This window comes from Bombina bombina, chromosome 6 (assembly GCF_027579735.1).
Source record: "Bombina bombina isolate aBomBom1 chromosome 6, aBomBom1.pri, whole genome shotgun sequence".
In the NCBI taxonomy this organism is placed as follows: domain Eukaryota; kingdom Metazoa; phylum Chordata; class Amphibia; order Anura; family Bombinatoridae; genus Bombina; species Bombina bombina.
The window spans coordinates 772,132,632-772,152,314 of record NC_069504.1 but is presented as its reverse complement, the minus strand read 5'-3'; the positions used below and the strand labels follow the sequence as shown (position 1 = coordinate 772,152,314).

The window sequence follows — 19,683 nt, the reverse complement described above, 5'->3', positions numbered from 1 at the left end:
TATGAATTTGGCCTTTGCTAGTTGAGGCCAAGCTCTGAGAGCATTGAATATCGCTCTCAGTCCCAGAATGTTTATCGGGAGAAGAGACTCTTCCCGAGACCATAGACCCTGAGCTTTCAGGGATTCCCAGACCGCGCCCCAGCCCACTAGACTGGCGTCGGTCGTGACAATGACCCACTCTGGCCTGCGGAAGCTCATTCCCTGAGACAGATGGTCCAGGGTCAGCCACCAACGGAGTGAATCTCTGGTCTTTTGATCTACTTGAATCATTGGAGACAAGTCTGTATAATCCCCATTCCACTGTTTGAGCATGCACAGTTGTAATGGTCTTAGATGAATTCGTGCAAAAGGAACTATGTCCATTGTTGCAACCATCAATCCTACTACTTCCATGCACTGCGCTATGGAAGGACGAGAAACAGAATGAAGCACTTGACAAGAGCTTAGAAGTTTTGATTTTCTGACCTCTGTCAGAAAAATTTTCATTTCTAAGGAATCTATTATTGTTCCCAAGAAGGGAACTCTTGTTGACGGGGACAGAGAACTTTTTTCTTTGTTCACCTTCCATCCGTGAGATCTGAGAAAGGCTAGAACGATGTCCGTATGAGCCTTTGCTTTTGACAGGGACGACGCTTGTATTAGAATGTCGTCCAAGTAAGGTACTACTGCAATGCCCCTTGGTCTTAGAACCGCTAGAAGGGACCCTAGCACCTTTGTGAAAATCCTTGGAGCAGTGGCTAATCCGAATGGGAGAGCCACAAACTGGTAATGCTTGTCCAGAAAAGCGAACCTTAGGAACTGATGATGTTCCTTGTGGATAGGAATATGTAGGTACGCATCCTTTAGTTCCACGGTAGTCATAAATTGACTTTCCTGGATGGTGGGTAGAATCGTTCGAATAGTTTCCATTTTGAACGATGGTACCCTGAGAAATTTGTTTAGGATCTTCAAATCCAAAATTGGTCTGAACGTTCCCTCTTTTTTGGGAACTACGAACAGATTGGAATAAAATCCCATTCCTTGTTCCTTTATTGGAACTGGGTGTATCACTCCCATCTTTAACAGGTCTTCTACACAATGTAAGAATGCCTGTCTCTTTATTTGGTTTGAGGATAAGTGAGACTTGTGGAACCTTCCCCTTGGGGGTAGTTCCTTGAATTCCAGGAGATAACCTTGAGAAACTATTTCTAGCGCCCAAGGATCCTGAACATCTCTTGCCCAAGCCTGAGCAAAGAGAGAGAGCCTGCCCCCCACTAGATCCGGTCCCGGATCGGGGGCTACTCCTTCATGCTGTTTTGTTAGCAGTGGCAGGCTTCTTGGCCTGCTTACCCTTGTTCCAGCCTTGCATTGGTTTCCAGGCTGGTTTGGGTTGTGAGGCATTACCCTCTTGCTTAGAGGATGCAGAATTAGAGGCTGGTCCGTTTCTGCGAAAGGGACGAAAATTAGGCTTATTTTTAGCCTTAAAAGACCAATTCTGGTCCAAATAAAGTTTTACCTTTGAAAGGGATGTTAAGCAATTTTGTCTTGGATGACACATCCGCTGACCAAGACTTTAGCCAAAGCGCTCTGCGCGCCACGATAGCAAACCCTGAATTTTTCGCCGCTAATCTAGCTAATTGCAAAGCGGCATCTAAAATAAAAGAGTTAGCCAATTTAAGTGCGTGAACTCTGTCCATAACCTCCTCATATGGAGTTTCTCTACTGAGCGACTTTTCTAGTTCCTCGAACCAGAACCACGCTGCCGTAGTGACAGGAACAATGCATGAAATTGGTTGTAGAAGGTAGCCTTGCTGTACAAAAATCTTTTTAAGCAAACCTTCCAATTTTTTATCCATAGGATCTTTGAAAGCACAACTATCTTCGATAGGAATAGTAGTGCGTTTGTTTAGAGTAGAAACTGCCCCCTCGACCTTGGGGACTGTCTGCCATAAGTCCTTTCTGGGGTCGACCATAGGAAATCATTTCTTAAAGGGACAGTCTAGGCCAAAATAAACTTTCATGAATCAGATAGAGCATGTAATTTTAAACAATTTTCCAATTTACTTTTATCACCAATTTTGCTTTGTTCTCTTGGTATTCTTAGTTGAAAGCTTTAACCTAGGAGGTTCATATGCTAATTTCTTAGACCTTGAAGCCCACCTCTTTCAGATTGCATTTTAACAGTTTTTCACCACTAGAGGGTGTTAGTTCACGTATTTCATATAGATAACACTGTGCTCGTGCACGAGAAGTTATCTGGGAGCAGGCACTGATTGGCTAGACTGCAAGTCTGTCAAAAGAACTGAAAAAAGGGGCAGTTTGCAGAGGCTTAGATACAAGATAATCACAGAGGTTAAAAGTATATTATTATAACTGTGTTAGTTATGCAAAACTGGGAAATGGGTAATAAAGGAATTATCTATCTTTTAAAACAATAAAAATTCTGGTGTAGACTGTCCCTTTAAATATAGGGGGGGGGAACAAAAGGTATGCCGGGCTTTTCCCACTCCTTATTTACTATGTCCGCCACCCGCTTGGGTATAGGAAAAGCGTTGGGGGGCACCGGAACCTCTAGGAACCTGTCCATCTTGCATAATTTCTCTGGAATGACCAAGTTGTCACAATCATCCAGAGTAGATAACACCTCCTTAAGCAGTGCGCGGAGATGTTCTAATTTAAATTTAAATGTCACAACATCAGGTTCAGCTTGATGAGAAATTTTTCCTGAATCTGAGATTTCTCCATCAGACAAAACCTCCCTCATGGCCCCTTCAGATTGGTGTGAGGGTATGACAGAACAATTATCATCAGCGCCCTCTTGCTCTTCAGTGTTTAAAACAGAGCAATCGCGCTTTCTCTGATAAGTAGGCATTTTGGATAAAAGATTTGCTATGGAGTTATCCATTACAGCCGTTAATTGTTGCATGGTAATAAGTATTGGCGCACTAGATGTACTAGGGGCCTCCTGCATGGGCAAAACTGGTGTAGACACAGTAGGAGATGATGTAGTATCATGTTTACTCCCCTCATTTGAGGAATCATCTTGGGCAATATCATTATCTGTGGCAGTACTGTCCTTACTTTGTTTGGACGCTATGGCACAATTATCACATAAATTTAAATGGGGAGACACATTGGCTTTCATACATATAGAACATAGCTTATCTGAAGGTACAGACATGTTAAACAGGCTTAAACTTGTCAACAAAGCACAAAAAACGTTTTAAAATAAAACCGTTACTGTCCCTTTAAATTTCAAACAGAAAACACTTTATTACTGAATATGTGAAAAAGTATGAAGGAATCGTTCAAATTTCAGAGCTTTAACCCTTAAAATAACGGAACCGGAGCCGTTTTTAAATTTAACCCCTATACAGTCCCAGCTATAGTCTTTGCTGAGACCCAACCAAGCCCAGAGGGGAATACGATACCAAATGACGCCTTCTAGAAGCTTTTTCAGTGATTTTTAGATCCTCACACATGCATCTGCATGCCCTGCTCTCAAAAAACAACTGCGCATTAATGGCGCGAAAATGAGGCTCAGTCTATAACTAGAAAGGCCCCCTGACTGAAAAAGGTGTCTAACACAGTGCCTGCCGTTTTATAAGCGTTCCCCAAGATTATAAATGCCAATTGTTAGCCTAAATCTGAATAATATGCCCAAATAAAGCAATCGATTTAGCCCATAAAAATGTCTACCAGTTTTTTAGCCCATATTAAGCCCTTTATTCTGTTTGTTTGACTAAGAAAATGGCTTACCGGTCCCCATGAGGGGAAATGACAGCCTTCCAGCATTACACAGTCTTGTTAGAAATATGGCTAGTCATACCTTAAGCAGAAAAGTCTGCTAACTGTTTCCCCCAACTGAAGTTACTTCATCTCGACAGTCCTATGTGGAAACAGCAATCGATTTTAGTTACTGTCTGCTAAAATCATCTTCCTCTTACAAACAGAAATCTTCATCCTTTTCTGTTTCAGAGTAAATAGTACATACCAGCACTATTTTAAAATAACAAACACTTGATAGAAGAATAAAAACTACATTTAAACACCAAAAAACTCTTAACCATCTCCGTGGAGATGTTGCCTGTGCAACGGCAAAGAGAATGACTGGGGTGGGCGGAGCCTAGGAGGGACTATATGGCCAGCTTTGCTGGGACTCTTTGCCATTTCCTGTTGGGGAAGAGAATATCCCACAAGTAAGGATGACGCCGTGGACCGGACACACCAATGTTGGAGAAATGTCTGTGTTTCTTTTTGCATATTGAGTATCTTAAAGGGATATGAAACCCAAAAAAATTTATTTTGTGATTCAGACAGCGCATACCATTTTAAAAAAGTTTCCAAAAATGCTGCCATATATTGGTCCAGAAATGGGCCTACTCCTAAGCATACGTCCCTGCTTTCAACAAAAGATACCAAAAGAAGAAATACATTTGACAATAGAAGTAAATTAGAATGTTGTTTAAAATCACATGATTTATCTGAATCATGAAAGAAAAAAATTTGGATTTCATGTCCTTTTAATGATCCTGGCAGCTTCTGTTTCTGTTTCAAATTACCAAATGCATGTTCTCTTGAGACATTAAAGGGACAGTCAACACCAAAATTGTTATTGTTTAAAAAGATAGATAACGCTTTTACTACCCATTCCCCAGTTTTGGCAACCAACATTGTTATATTAATATACTTTATTACATTTATACCTCTAAATTTCTGCCTGTTTCTAAGCCACTACAGACAGCCTCTTCTAATTCATGTGTGCCTTATAGATAACATTGTGCTCTCTCCCGTGGAGTTGTGCATGATACAACACTAATTGGCTAATATGCAAAGTCAATAGATAATAAATAGTCATGTGATAAGGGGGCTGTCAGAAGAAACTTAGATACATGGTAACTCACAGAGGTAAAAAGTATATTAATATAACTGTGTTGGCTGTGTAAAACTGGGGAATGGGTAATAAAGGGATTATCTATTTTTTTTAAACAATAACAATTTTGGTGTTGACTATCCCTTTAAATGTGGTTCCTTATTATATTTACTTTATAGGGACAGCAAAGGAAAAAATACATTTCATGGTTCAGATAGAGCATTGATATTTAGTCAACAAAGGATAGCTAAAGAATGAAGCAAATTAGCTAATAGAAGTAAATTGGTATGTTGTTTAAAATTGTATTCTCTGTCTGAATAATGAAAGAAAATGTTGGGTTTCATGTCCCTTTAATTCTAATAATTCATCAGCCCTTGCTGCTTGATGATCTTTAATTACTTCAATAATGTATTAGATGTTAATCTCACCTGTACGACAGGAAGCTCTGTAATGCCTTGATTCTCCTCAATAGGCTGCAAAATATATTAAAGCAGGGGATGTAGTTCCTCTCCTGAGTCTTCCCGAATATCATTATTAAATCAAAACATGTGATGTGACTCCATCGATCTCGGTTCGCTGTTTTTATAACTGTGCAGTGGCGATGGCAGTTATATAACAGTTACATTTACTGCCTGTGTGGGGACCAGAGATACAGCCAATCAAGAGGCCTCAACTGTGAGGAACATAATCAAGGGCTTTTAAGTCCAGAAACCTGTGTTTGCACAAAAAAAATTAATGTATGCAGAGCTGTTTATATAACACACTTTGGGGTATATTTATCAAAGTGCAAGCAGACATGATACAATGTAGCGTATCATGACCACTGCACATCGATAAATGCAGACAGCATACACTGTCTGCATTTATCATTGCACAAGCAGTTTACCAGAACTGCTTGTGCAATACCGCCCCCTGCAGATTCACGGCCAATTGACCGCTAGCAGGGGGTGTCAATCAACCCGATCGTATTCGATCAGGTTGATTTCTGTCTACGGCCTCATAGCAGGCGGACCAGTTATGGAGCAGCAGTCATAACCTGATCTGAGTGTCAACACTGCAGCTACTGTGCAGAACACAGATGGTGATTGGCGGGATTATGCGACTACTGACACTCATTGGCTCACTGGCTGTCTGCTTTAGACCAATAGTTTTATGTGGCTAAAGAGTGGAGCTTCTAATTGATTTTTGTACTAAAATGTAACTTTTAATTTATTTTCAATGCAAAAGGCTGAAGACAGCATTTCTATGAAATTCAGGTATCAAAATTAAATGTTGGTACAGAAATATAAAACTAATATACAAGGTCATGTACATTCCAAGTAAAGTTGATGGTTAGACCCTTACTTTTTAGGGACAACTATCATACATTACAAAGTAATTTATTATAACTTTCTCTGGCAGCCAAGGAGCTAAATCATTACTATGTCACTTCTGGGACCATGGCAGATTTTTAAACTTTACTGTTAGGTTTGGGCAGTTTATACTTTAACATTTCAGCAATAAACCTAAAAGTGTAATAACGAATATGGTAGTATTTCCTATGTGTATAATTATGTGGAAAAACTATGTAATACGCAAATGTGCCAACTGAAAACAGATTTACACATCGAAATATAAAATGCTATACGTCAAGTGTTTTGAAAGACTGATCATTTCTAAAATCAAATAACCAACATATGAAGTTTCAATGTTAAAGTAAAAGTCAATCCATGGGCGCCAAGCCGGATTTACCGCACGGCTATTGGCTAAGAGGTGAAAACGTCACCTCTTAGCAAAACATTTTTTTAGCCGTGGGCTGCAGTAGCAGCTAAGAACGGCGATCGATTGAAACAAATAAAGGAGCTTTCTACATGAAGTATCTTATACTTCATTAAGTCCCCTTCATTTGTTTCAATAGTCAATCCCAGTGTTTGTAAAACGCTAGGATTGACTTTCACTTTAAATTGTCGATTAATCTACTTAAAAACTGTTAAGGGCACATTAAACTAAAAAAATATCTGTCATGCATATAAAAGAGAATAAAATCACACATACCCACCCACATGTATAAATACCTTTTTTTTGTTATCTAACACAAAGCTAAGCTCATTGGCTGGTAAAGAAGACTCAAACAGCGCTATTGGTGAACAGTGATAGTCACACACCACACAGACATAAAAACTATTTGTATAATTTTTTTATTTTTCAATAAAGGAACCTTAAGGGACACTGAACCCAAATTTTTCCTTTTGTGATTCAGATAGAGCATGCAATTTTAAGCAACTTTCTAATTTACTCCTATTATCAATTTTTCTTTGTTCTCTTGCTATCTTTATTTTAAAAGGAAGGCATCTAAGCTTGTTTTTGGTTCAGTCTCAGGACAGCACTTTTTATTGGTGGATGAATATATCCACCAATCAGCAAGAACAACCCAGGTTGTTCACCAAAAATGGGCCGGCATCTAAACTTACATTCTTGCATTTCAAATAAAGATACCAAGAGAATGAAGAAAATTTGATGATAGGAGTAAATTATAAAGTTGCTTAAAATGTCATGCTCTATCTGAATCACGAAAGAAAAAATTTGGTTTTACTGTCCCTTTAGTTTATGTGTTTTTTGTTTTGTTTTTTTAAAAGAAACCCTATAATATTATAGATGCCCTCTTTTAGATGAACCCAAGGGACTGCAACTTTCTGAGCAAACAAGCTCACTTAAAGAAATATATTACAGGTCATTTTGGTAAAAGAAGACTGGTTTGTATAGTGGTTGATTATTTATGATATTTTATTGAATACAGTTTAATTTATCATAGTTTTTAAGGACAAACACACTAAAATTGTGGATTAAAATGAATATTAAATATTTGCATATCTGTTTTATTTTATTACTGCTGTGAAGTGCGTTTCACTTGAAAGACTGTGTATGTGACCTTAGTTTCCAAATAAAACAACAAAAGGTCGAAAATACACTTTGCTTGTTTTTTTTTTTCTTTCTTCCTTGTGGGTACATAAACGTCAAAGTTAAACTTCCATGATTCAGATAGAGAATACAGTTTAAAAAAAAAAACTCCTTTCCATATTACGTCTGTTATAAACACGTGTACATATCCAAAGTGAAAACACATGCACGCTCCTGAGACTACCTCAATATGCTCTTATGAGAAGGAGCTATATTTCAGCAAGGCATCCCAAGAAAAAGAGGTTAAATAGAAGTAATTTTTTTTACCTGAATCATAAAAACATAAATTATGCTTACCAGATAATTTCCTTTCCATCTGTATGAGGAGAGTCCACGGCTTCATTCCTTACTTGTGGAAATACTCAACCTGGCCACCAGGAGAAGGCAAAGACACCTCCGCCAAAGGCTTAAATACCTCCCCCACTCCCCTCATCCCCTAGTCATTCTGCCGAGGCAACAAGGAACAGTAGGAGAAATATCAGGGTATAAATGGTGCCAGAAGAACAAAATATTTTGGTCCGCACAATGGAGAAAACGGACGGGGGCTGTGGACTCTCCTCATACAGATGGATAGGTAATTATCTGGTAAGCATAATTTATGTTTTCCATTTTAATATGAGGAGAGTCCACGGCTTCATTCCTTATTTGTGGGAAACATATACCCAAGCTCTAGAGGCTACTGAAAAAAAAAACGGGAGGGTAAAATGAGAGGCGGACCCTATTCTGAGGGCACCACAGCCTGCAAAACCTTTCTCCCAAAAGCTGCTTCAGCCGAAGCAAAAACGTCAAACAAAATTTTTAAAAGGTATGTAAGGAAGACCAGGTAGCCACCTTACAAATCTGCTCCATAGAAGCCTCATTCTTGAAGGCCAAAGAGGAAGCCACTGCTCTAGTAGAATGAGCCTTAATCCTCTGAGGAGGCTTATGTCCCGCTGTCTCATAAGCTAAGCGAATAATGCTCCTCAACCAAAAAGACAAGGAAGTGGACAAGGCTTTCTGCCCCTTATGCTTCCCAGAATAGACAACAAACAAGGAAGAAGTCTGTCTAAACTCCTTAGTGGCTTGAAGATAGAACTTCACAGCCCGAAGCACATCCAAATTATGAAGTAACTGCTCCTTCGAAGAAGAAGGGCTAGGACACAAGGAAGGAACAACAATCGCCTGATTGATTATGTGATCAGAAACAACCTTAGGAAGAAAACCTAAGCCAGTACGAAGAACAGCCTTATCAGCATGGAATACTAGGTAAGGGGGCTCACATTGCAAAGCAGCCATCTAAGATACTCTGCGTGCCGAGGCAAAGAGAACCTTCTGAGATAATATTTTAATGTCAAGGCCGTGCATATGCTCAAATGGAGCCCTCTGCAAAACCTTAAGAACAAGATTTAAGCTCCAAGGAGGAGTGATAGGTCGAAATACAGGTCTGATTCTAGACAGAGCCTGAACAAAGGACGGCACAACTGGAAGCTCAGTGAGCCTTTTGTGCAGTAAAACAGATAGGGCCGAAATCTGTCCTTTAAGAGAGCTAGCCGAAAGACCCTTCTTCAGACCATCCTGGAAAAAAGAAAGAATCCTGGAAACCCTGACCTTATGCTAGGGAAATCCACGCTCTTCACACCAGAATAAGTAGGTCCTCCACACCTTATGATAGATGCGACGAGTAACCCGGCTTACGGGCTTGAATGAGAGTATCAATAACTCTCTCAGAAAAATCTCTCTTGGCTAGGACTAAGCGTTTAATCTCCACGCAGTCAGCCTCAGAGAATCTAGATTTTGATGAACAAAAGGACCTTGTTACAGCAGATCCCTGCGACAAGGCAACCTCCATGGAGGAGAAGATAACATCCCCACTAGATCCGTGAACCACATCCTTCGCGGCCACGATGGAGCAATGAGTAACACTGACGCCAGCTCCTGTTTGATGCGGGCCACTACACGAGGAAGGAGTGGTAATGGTGGGAATAGGTAGATTAGACTGAACCTCCAAGGCACTGCTAATGCATCTATTAGCTCTGCCTGAGGATCCCTGGACCTCGACCCATATCTGGGTAGCTTGGTATTGAGACGAAACGCCATGAGATCTATCTCGGGCGTCCCCCACCTGTTTCATATCTCCTCAAACACTTCGGGATGGAGAGACCATTCCCCGGATGAAATGATTGTCTGCTGAGAAAATCCGCATCCCAGTTGTCCACACCCAGAATGTGGATCGCTGACAGCGAACAACTGTGGGCCTCCGCCAACTCCAGAATCCGAGATACTTCCCTCATTGCTAGGGAGCTTCTCCTTCCCCCCTGATGGTTGATGTAAGCCACTGAGGTTATGTTGTCCGATTGGAATCTGATAAACTGGGTCAAACCCAGAAGGGGCCAAGCCTTCAGAGCATTGAAGATCGCTCGAAGTTCCAAAATGTTGATCGAGAGGAGAGATTCCTCTCGAGTCCATAGGCCCTGTGCCATCCTTGCACCCCTTCCTGAGAGACTCGCGTCCGTAGTCATAATCTCCCAGGATGGTCTCAAGAAGGACATCTCTTGGGACAGGTGATCTGGACAAAGCCACCAGGAGAGCGATTCTCTCGACCGGCTGTCCAGAGAATCTATTGAGACAAATCTGAATGATTGCTGTTCTACTGTCTCAGCATGCACAGCTGAAGAGGTCTGAGATGGAAGGAGTGGTAATGGCGGGAAAAGGTAGATTAGACTGAACCTCCAATGCACTGCTAATGCATCTATTAGCTCCGCCTGGGGATCCCTGGACCTCGACCAAATATTGTCTAAGTACGGTGCCACCGCAATCCCTCTGGTTCTGGCCACTGCGAGCAGAGCCCCTAGAACCTTCGTAAAAACTCTTGGAGCAGTAGCTAGACCGAACGGAAGTGCAATGATCTGGAAGTGAAGGTCCATGAACGCAAATCTTAGGAACTTGAAGTGTTCCTTGTGAATAGGGACGTGAAGGTAGGCATCCTTCAAGTCTATCGTGGACATAAATTGTCCTTCCTGGACTAAACGAACAATGGAGCTTATTGTTTCCATCTTGAACGAGGGGACAGACAGGAATTTGTTTAAACACTTTAGGTCCAGAATTAGACGAAACATACCCTCCTTCTTTGGGACCACAAACAGGTTTGAGTAGTATCCCAGATCTTTCTCTGATGGAGGTACCGGTACAATGACCCCCAGGGTGCAGAGATCCCTCACACACCCTAGAAAAGCCTCTCTCTTTTCTGGCCTTAAAGACAGGTTTGATAAGATGAATTTGCCCCTGGAAGGATGAGACTTGAAACCTATCCTGTATCCCTGAGCAATGACCTCCAGTACCCACGGGTATTGCACGTCCCAAAACCAAGCTTCTGAAAAGAGTGACAGTCTGCCCCCTACCAGATCCAAAGCCGGATCGGGGGCCGCCCCTTCATGACGACTTTGACTCTGTGGACTTCTTATTCTGCTTGGATTTATTCCAGGACTGAGGAGGTTTCCAAGTTCCCTTGGAGTGCTCTGACTTTGCAGAGGGCTGCTGACGTTGGGATTTGTCTGAACGAAAGGAAGGAAAATTAGGACCTTCTCCCTTAGGCTTGTTCTTCTTATCCTGCGGTAAAAAGGCACCTTTGCCTCCAGTAACCGTGGATATGATAGAGTTCAGGCCTGGACCAAAAATAATCTTTCCTTTGAATGGGAGAGAAAGAAGTCTTGACTTCGAAGTCATGTCCGCAGACCAAGATTTCAGCCTGAGTGCCCTACGGGCTAGCACAGAAAAACCTGAAGCCTTGGCGTTCAGGCGAATAATCTGCATATTTGCATAACAAATAAAAGAATTTAGCTACCCCTAAGGCCCTAATTCTTTCCAGGATCGTGTCCAGGGGACCCTCCACCTCGATCAACTCAGATAAGGAGTCGCACCAGCTCCCGCAACCGCAGCAACAGCTGCTGGTTGGAACAAATATCCTGTATGCTGAAACATTTTTCTTAATAGAGTTTCCAGCTTCTTATCCATGGGCTCTTTAAACAACGAACTATCCTTGAGTGGGATAGTAATGTGTTTAGCAAGTGTGGAGATAGCACCGTCTACCTTAGGGACGGAACCCCACAACTCCAACTGAGAGTCCGGAACCGGGAACAAGTTCTTAAAGGAAAAAGGGGAAAAAGAAGAACCGAGTCTTTCCCATTCATTCTTAATAATGTTCACCATCTTTATGGGAACTGGGAAAGTCTGTGGTACAACCCTGTCCTTGTAGACCTTATCTAATTTAGAAATGCAAGGTTCATCAAGTAATTTAGGCTCAGGAACCTCTAACGTAGCCAACACCTCCTTTAGCAGAAAGCGTAAGTGTTCAATCCTAAATCTAAAGTCTGGTTCCTCCGCAGCTGGAGGCTTAGAGGCAGCAGATTCCGACCCAGAAAGAGCATCATCTGAAGTATCAGAGGCACCTTCATCATCGGATAATCTTGTATCAGATAAATCCAATAAGCTAGTAGATGACAACTGGGAAGGATAGCAATATTTAAACTTTAGCTTGCGTTTAGCAGTGCAAGGTAAAGCACTAAAGGCCGCAGACACTGCCGTCTGTAACTGTTCAGTAAAGTCTGGCGGTAAAAGGGCCCATCCAGATGGAGTAATAAGAGTGCTACGGGAAGCTGCATGTGTATTAGAAGATGAATGTAGGGTGCGCACCTCACGGGACGGAGACTCCTCAGAGGTAGAAGGCTCAGTAATACTAAACATATTAGCTTTCTTTGATAAGATTACTTATTCAAGGCATGTGGAACATAATTGAGCAGGCGGGTGTACCATGGCCTCCTCAAAATATAGACAGGCATTAGCTTTAGATAAAGAGGGAGTACCCTCTAAAGTATCAAAGTCCTCCATAGCTTGCGCTTATAAAAAAGGACAAAAACAAAGATAAATGGCACCTTTACACCCCCAATGGCTGGGGCACTCACCACCTCCTATGACCCAGGCCCAAGAGAGATAACCGCTTTGTCTCCAGACACCGCTGCGGTCAGGAAGAAGAGAATCACTGTGACCATCCCTGCCCCACTAAAAGCGCTCCATGCCTAACTGGCTGCACAGCACTCCAAAGTGAAAGTCAAACCTGTACGTTCCACATCTGCCTGAGCCACATCTCACACATGTCACAGAATAAACACGATATTAAAAATATGTGATTAATCCCTCCTGTTCAATAATCTCCTTCCGGAGACATTAACCCTCGATTCCATTCACATAAAAGGAGTCACACTGTGACCCTGTCTTCTTGCGTTATCAAATGTGTATAAAAAATTAAACAATCTTACCGGAATCTATGCAGTGGAACAGAAACACAGCCTCTCAAGTTTGACAGTCTTGTAGCCTAGCTCCTGACATGGACTTGAGTGATAGAAGCAGGCAGTGAAACTTGTCAACACTGATTGCTTAGGAGCTGTTAATACAAGTCTGGATGGGTTCGCAGAAAGACTCTCCCTGCATCTCCAGACTCTAACATTCGCCAATGCTCTCACTGAGAGGCTGACAAGACTACTTAAAACTCCAGTCCCATTTCAAAGAGTACTACCCTCCATAAGGAACTACTCTGCCAACCTCCTGTGACGAAAGGCAAAGAATGACTGGGGGATGAGGGGAGTGGGGGAGGTATTTAAGCGTTTGGCTGGGGTGTCTTTGCCTCCTCCTGGTGGCCAGGTTCAGTATTCCCACAAGTAAGGAATGAAGCCGTGGACTCTCCTCATATTAAGATGGAAATTTAATTTTTGACTCCTACATGCCTTTAAGTAAGATAGAAAAAGAGATGTATTGCCAGGGTTTGTTTTTAAAAATGAGGGAATATGTATTTTTTTTAATCTAAATTGGTATATGTCAAGATAGAAGTTAGAATAGTGTGCAACCTACTGTAGCAGACTACATATATTGTTGCACCACCTGCTCATAACTGTTTAAAGGCCTAAAGATAACTGTACACCCTGTTTCTCAAGCTGTGGTACATGTACCCTTGGGATACCTGGCGATTTAGTAACAGGAACTCAGTTGCTCGCCCTTACATCCTCATTTGGCATTTATAGTAAACACTCAATGTAGAACAGAAATATTTTTTTTTTCTCAGATCTACCCTCAAGCATCCATACCAGCCCGTATTGTAATTCTCTGCCTGGGCTGGTCAGCTGCTCACTCACTGCTGACTCACCTATACTCAGGTTTGGACATCCTTAGAATCTATCCGGTTATGGACATTTGAAGACAGGAGTTATGAAATGCTGATATAAAGTTTGTCACAGAGAAAGTGCCAGGTAAAGATTAAAACTTTGAAAAAGTGTCACAGGGGCATGTGCCACATTATAGTGCCGAGATGAAATATCATAAAGAAAATATGCCATGGTGAAATGTGCCAGGTAAAGTGTTCTAAACTCAAGTATGCCATATAGAAATGAGCCTGATGAGCTGAGTATGTGGTGATTTGCCACATTAAAGGGACATTAAACACTTTGAGATGGTAATATGAAATGAAAAATCGTATACATAAAAAAAAATCTGCAATATTCTATCATTATTTATTTTGTCCCATTTTCCTGTAATTCCATTGTGAAATTGTGAGCTTTTCAGTTCCTGTTAGAAATGGAAGTGCAGAACACCGTTATATTCCACACAGTCATTGGCTGCACACTATTTATATGACCTATTTATAACTGTCCCTAATTGGTCACAGCAGAGAAGGTAACCTAAGTTACAACATGGCAGCTCTCATTATTTTCTAGGCACTAAACTTTACACTTATTTTGTCAATATTTAAACAGCTTATAAAACTTTAAAACTACATCTACATGTTATTCTCAGACTAATTTATAGCAAATATTGTAGGGGTGCTTGCTGCAAAAAGGGTGAGAAACACTGCTGTAACCCTACACCATTTCCACTCACAAACATAAATACACAAAATAAATATATAAATACCAACAAATGCACAGATCACACAACTATTTGATTTTGTTGCAGTAATACATTCAAAAGATACAAAGATATATAAAGGTTTTTATTTACATGGCTTCTTTTGAGGTGGAAAGAGAGTGGAAAAGGTAAAGAATGAATAATTTAAGAGAAAGGGCTAAAGATAGAATACTTAGATATTAACATAGCGTTTTCTGTGGGATGAAAACAGATTAAGGAAAACATTAGGGTAACAGGAAAATAGATCCCAGGTTGTTCTGCTTGCCCTCAAGCACCCTGCCTAACAAAGTCAAAGCCCTGGAACAGATCTTGCTCATTAGGGTTCAAAGGTCGAGGTTCACGTGGGGGTGTCAACTCAGGCCCTTCTGATGTGAATTCTGGGTCAAAGTTGCTAATGTCATGTGGTCCCTTGACAGATGGAATGAAGGGGGGAGGCAGAGTGCGGGAGTAGAGGGCTACAAAATCCAGTTCCTGAAGAGAAAACACAAACTTTGAGACACTTGGCCCAAAACAGCAATTAGCATTTTACTCTGGAAACAAATATTGACACATTGAAACGTAACCTTACTGTCTTTTAAAATATAGTAAAAATTGAAGGTACATTGTAATCAAATTTATCCTATGATGCATTTGATAAAGCAGCTTTTAAAAATGTTTAAAAATACCTAAAAAATTTAAGTAACAGCAGTTTAAATTGTAAATTAAACTAATTCAGCTGTATCAGTTTTGTACTTCCTACTAATATTCATTGGATGATAGATACAATGAGAATTTGTACTTACCTAACACCTAGATTACGAGTTTAGCGTTAACAGGGGTGCAGTGCTAACAAGCAGTTTTCCCTCACCGCTCACCTACAGACAACGCTGGTATTACAGGTTTTTAGAAACCCGGCGTTAGCCGCAGAAAAGTGAGCGGAGAGCAAAATTTAGCTCCACATCTCACCTCAATACCAGCGCTGCTTACGGTAGCGGTGAGCTGGCAAAATGTGCTTGTGCATGATTTCCCCATAGGAATCAATGGGGGAGAGCTGGCTGAAAAAAAAATCTAACACCTGCAAAAAAGCAGCGTTCAGCTCTTAACGCAGCCTCATTGATTCCTATGGGGAAAATACATTTATGTCTACACCTAACACCCTAACATGAACCCTGAGTCTAAACACCCCTAATCTTACACTTATTAACCCCTAATCTGCTGCCCCCGACATCGCCGACACCTACATTATATTATTAACCCCTAATCTTCCGCTCCGAACACCGCCTCCACCTACATTATACTTATTAACCCCTAATCTGCTGCCCCCAACATCGCCGACACCTACATTATATTTATTAACCCCTAATCTGCCACCCCCAATGTCGCCGCAACCTAACTACATTTATTAACCCCTAATCTGCCGCTCCCAATGTCACCGCCACTATATTAAATGTATTAACCCCTAAACCTAACCCCCCCAATTTAAATATAATTTAAATATATCTAAATAAATATTCCTATCATTAACTAAATTATTCCTATTTAAAACTAAATACTTACCTATAAAAACAGAATTTATGCTTACCTGATAAATTACTTTCTCTTACGGTGTATTCAGTCCACGGATTCATCCTTACTTGTGGGATATTCTCATTCCCTACAGGAAGTGGCAAAGAGAGCACACAGCAGAGCTGTCCATATAGCTCCCCTCAGGCTCCGCCCCCCCAGTCATTCGAGCGACGGTTAGGAGAAAAAGGAGAAACCATAGGGTGCAGTGGTGACTGTAGTTATTATAAATTAAATTTGAACCTGACTTAAATGTCAGGGCGGGCCGTGGACTGAATACACCGTAAGAGAAAGTAATTTATCAGGTAAGCATAAATTCTGTTTTCTCTTACTTGGTGTATTCAGTCCACGGATTCATCCTTACTTGTGGGATACCAATACCAAAGCAATAGGACACGGATGAAGGGAGGGAACAAGTCAGGTAACCTAAACGGAAGGCACCACTGCTTGCAAAACCTTTCTCCCAAAAATAGCCTCCGAAGAAGCAAAAGTATCGAATTTGTAAAATTTGGCAAATGTATGCAGTGACATAAGCCAAACGGATGTTGCTTTTCAGCCAAAAGGAAAGAGAGGTAGCAGTCGCATTCTGACCTCTCCTCTTACCAGAATAGACAACAAACAAGGATGATGTTTGTCTGAAATCTTTAGTTGCTTTTAAATAGAATTTTAAAGCACGAACCACGTCAAGATTGTGTAAAAGTCGTTCCTTCTTAGAAACTGGATTAGGACACAGAGAAGGAACAATGATTTCCTGGTTAATATTCTTATTAGAAACCACTTTTGGAAGGGAACCAGGTTTGGTGCACAAAACAACCTTATCTGCATGGAACACCAGATCGGGTGAATTACACTGCAAAGCAGACAATTCAGAAACTCTTCGAGCAGAAGAAATGGCTACTAAAAACAAAACTTTCCAAGATAAAAACTTAATATCTATGGAATGCAAAGGTTCAAACGGAACCCCTTGAAGAACTGAAAGAACTAAATTTAGACTACATGGAGGAGCCACAGGCTTGTAAACAGGCTTGATTCTGACTAGGGCCTGTGCAAACACCTGAACGTCTGGTACAGCAGCCAGACGCTTATGTAACAGAATAGACAGAGCAGATCTCTGTCCCTTTAAGGAACTAGCTGACAGACCCTTCTCCAATCCTTCTTGGAGAAAAGACAATATCCTTGGAATCCTAATCTTACTCCACGAGTAACCCTTGGATTCACACCAACAAAGATATTTCCGCCATATCTTATGGTAAATTTTCCTGGTGACAGGCTTTCTGGCCTGTATCAGAGTGTCTATAACTGATTCAGAGAAACCACGCTTAGCTAGAATTAAGCGTTCAATCTCCAAGCAGTCAGTTGCAGAGAAACTAGATTTGGATGCTTGAAAGGACCTTGAATTAGAAGATCCTGCCTCGATGGCAGTTTCCATGGTGGGACCGATGACATGTCCACTAGGTCTGCATACCAAGTCCTGCGTGGCCACGCAGGCGCTATCAGAATTACCGAAGCCTTCTCCTGTTTGATTCTGGCTACTAGCCGAGGGAGAAGAGGAAACGGTGGAAAGACATAAGCTAGACTGAACGACCAAGGCGCTATTAATGCATCTATCAATGCCGCCTTGGGATCCCTGGATCTGGATCCGTAAAGGGGAAGTTTGGTGTTCTGACGGGACGCCATCAGATCCAATTCTGGAATGCCCCATAGCTGAGTCAGCTGAGCAAAAACCTCCGGGTGGAGTTCCCACTCCCCCGGATGGAAAGTCTGACGACTTAGAAAATCCGCCTCCCAGTTGTCTACCCCTGGGATGTGAATTGTAGATAGATGGCAGGAGTGATCCTCCGCCCATTTGATGATCTTGGATACTTCCTTCATCGCAAGGGAACTTTTTGTTCCTCCCTGATGATTGATGTACGCTACAGTCGTGATGTTGTCCGACTGAAATCTGATGAATTTAGCCTCCGCTAGTTGAGGCCACACCTGGAGCGTATTGAATATCGCTCTCAACTCCAAAATGTTTATCGGAAGAAGAGATTCTTCCCGAGACCATAGTCCCTGAGCCTTCAGGGAGTTCCAGACCGCATCCCAGCCTAACAGACTGGCATCGGTCGTGACAATGATCCACTCCGGTCTGCGGAAACTCATTCCCTGAGACAGGTGATCTTGAGACAACCACCAGAGAAGAGAGTCTCTGGTTTTCTGGTCCATTTGTACTTGAGGAGACAAATCTGCATAATCTCCATTCCACTGTTTGAGTATGCACAGCTGCAGTGGTCTGAGATGAATTCGGGCAAAAGGGACTACGTCCATTGCCGCAACCATTAAAACAATTACTTCCATGCACTGAACCACGGAAGGCCGAGGAATGGAATGAAGAACTCGGCAAGTATTCAGCAGTTTTGACTTCCTGACCTCAGTCAGAAAGATTTTCATTTCTACTGAGTCTATTAGTGTTCCCAGGAAAGGAACCCTTGTGAGCGGGGACAGAGAACTCTTTTCTACGTTCACCTTCCACCCGTGAGACCTTAGAAAGGCCAGAACGATGTCCGTATGAGCCTTGGCTCTGTGAAAGGACGACGCCTGTATTAATATGTCGTCTAGGTAAGGTGCTACTGCAATGCCCCGCGGTCTTAGTACCGCTAGAAGGGACCCTAGCACCTTTGTGAAAATTCTGAGAGCGGTGGCCAACCCGAAAGGAAGGGCCACGAACTGGTAATGTTTGTCCAGGAAGGCGAACCTTAGGAACTGATGGTGATCTTTGTAGATACGCATCCTTCAGATCCACGGTAGTCATATATTGACCCTCCTGGATCATCGGCAAGATTGTCCGAATGGTTTCCATCTTGAAGGACGGAACTCTGAGGAATTTGTTTAGAATTTTTAGATCCAGGATTGGCCTGAAAGTTCCCTCCTTTTTGGGAACTACAAACAGGTTTGAGTAAAAGCCCAGTCCTTGTTCTACAATTGGAACTGGGTGTATCACTCCCATCTTTAGCAGATCTTCTACACACAGCGTAAGAACGCCTGTTTCTTTATTTGGTCTGAAGACAAATGAGAAATGTGGAACCTTCCCCTTGGGGGAGAATCCTTGAATTCTAGAAGGTACCCCTGAGCAACTATTTCTAATGCCCAGGGATCTGGAACATCTCTTGCCCAAGCCTGAGCGAAGAGAGAAAGTCTGCCCCCTACTCGATCCGATCCCGGATCGGGGGCTACCCCTTCATGCTGTCTTGGTAGCAGGAGCAGGCTTCTTGGCCTGTTTACCCTTATTCCAGCCCTGCAGGGGTTTACAAGTTGCTTTGGGCTGGGAAGCGTTATCTTGCTTTGCGACAGCAGAGGTTGTGGCATTTCCGCTCCTGAAGTTGTGAAAGGAGCGAAAATTAGCCTTGTTTTTGGCCTTAAACGGCCTATCTTGTGGCAGGGCA

At 41.9% G+C, this 19,683-nt stretch overlaps 1 protein-coding gene across 5 annotated transcripts in view; it reads right to left on the bottom strand.

The window, feature by feature from the left end:
- Positions 1–14,791: 14,791 nt before the first annotated feature.
- Positions 14,792–19,683, bottom strand: part of LOC128663639 (serine/threonine-protein kinase N1) — a 410,416-nt gene continuing 405,524 nt past the window's right edge. For all 5 annotated transcript variants that reach the window (XM_053718067.1, XM_053718068.1, XM_053718065.1 and 2 more), the window contains exon 24: positions 14,792–15,190. In XM_053718067.1, coding sequence (XP_053574042.1) covers positions 14,987–15,190 — 204 coding nt within the window. In that variant the 3' untranslated portion in view covers positions 14,792–14,986. The remainder of the gene's footprint in view (positions 15,191–19,683) is intronic.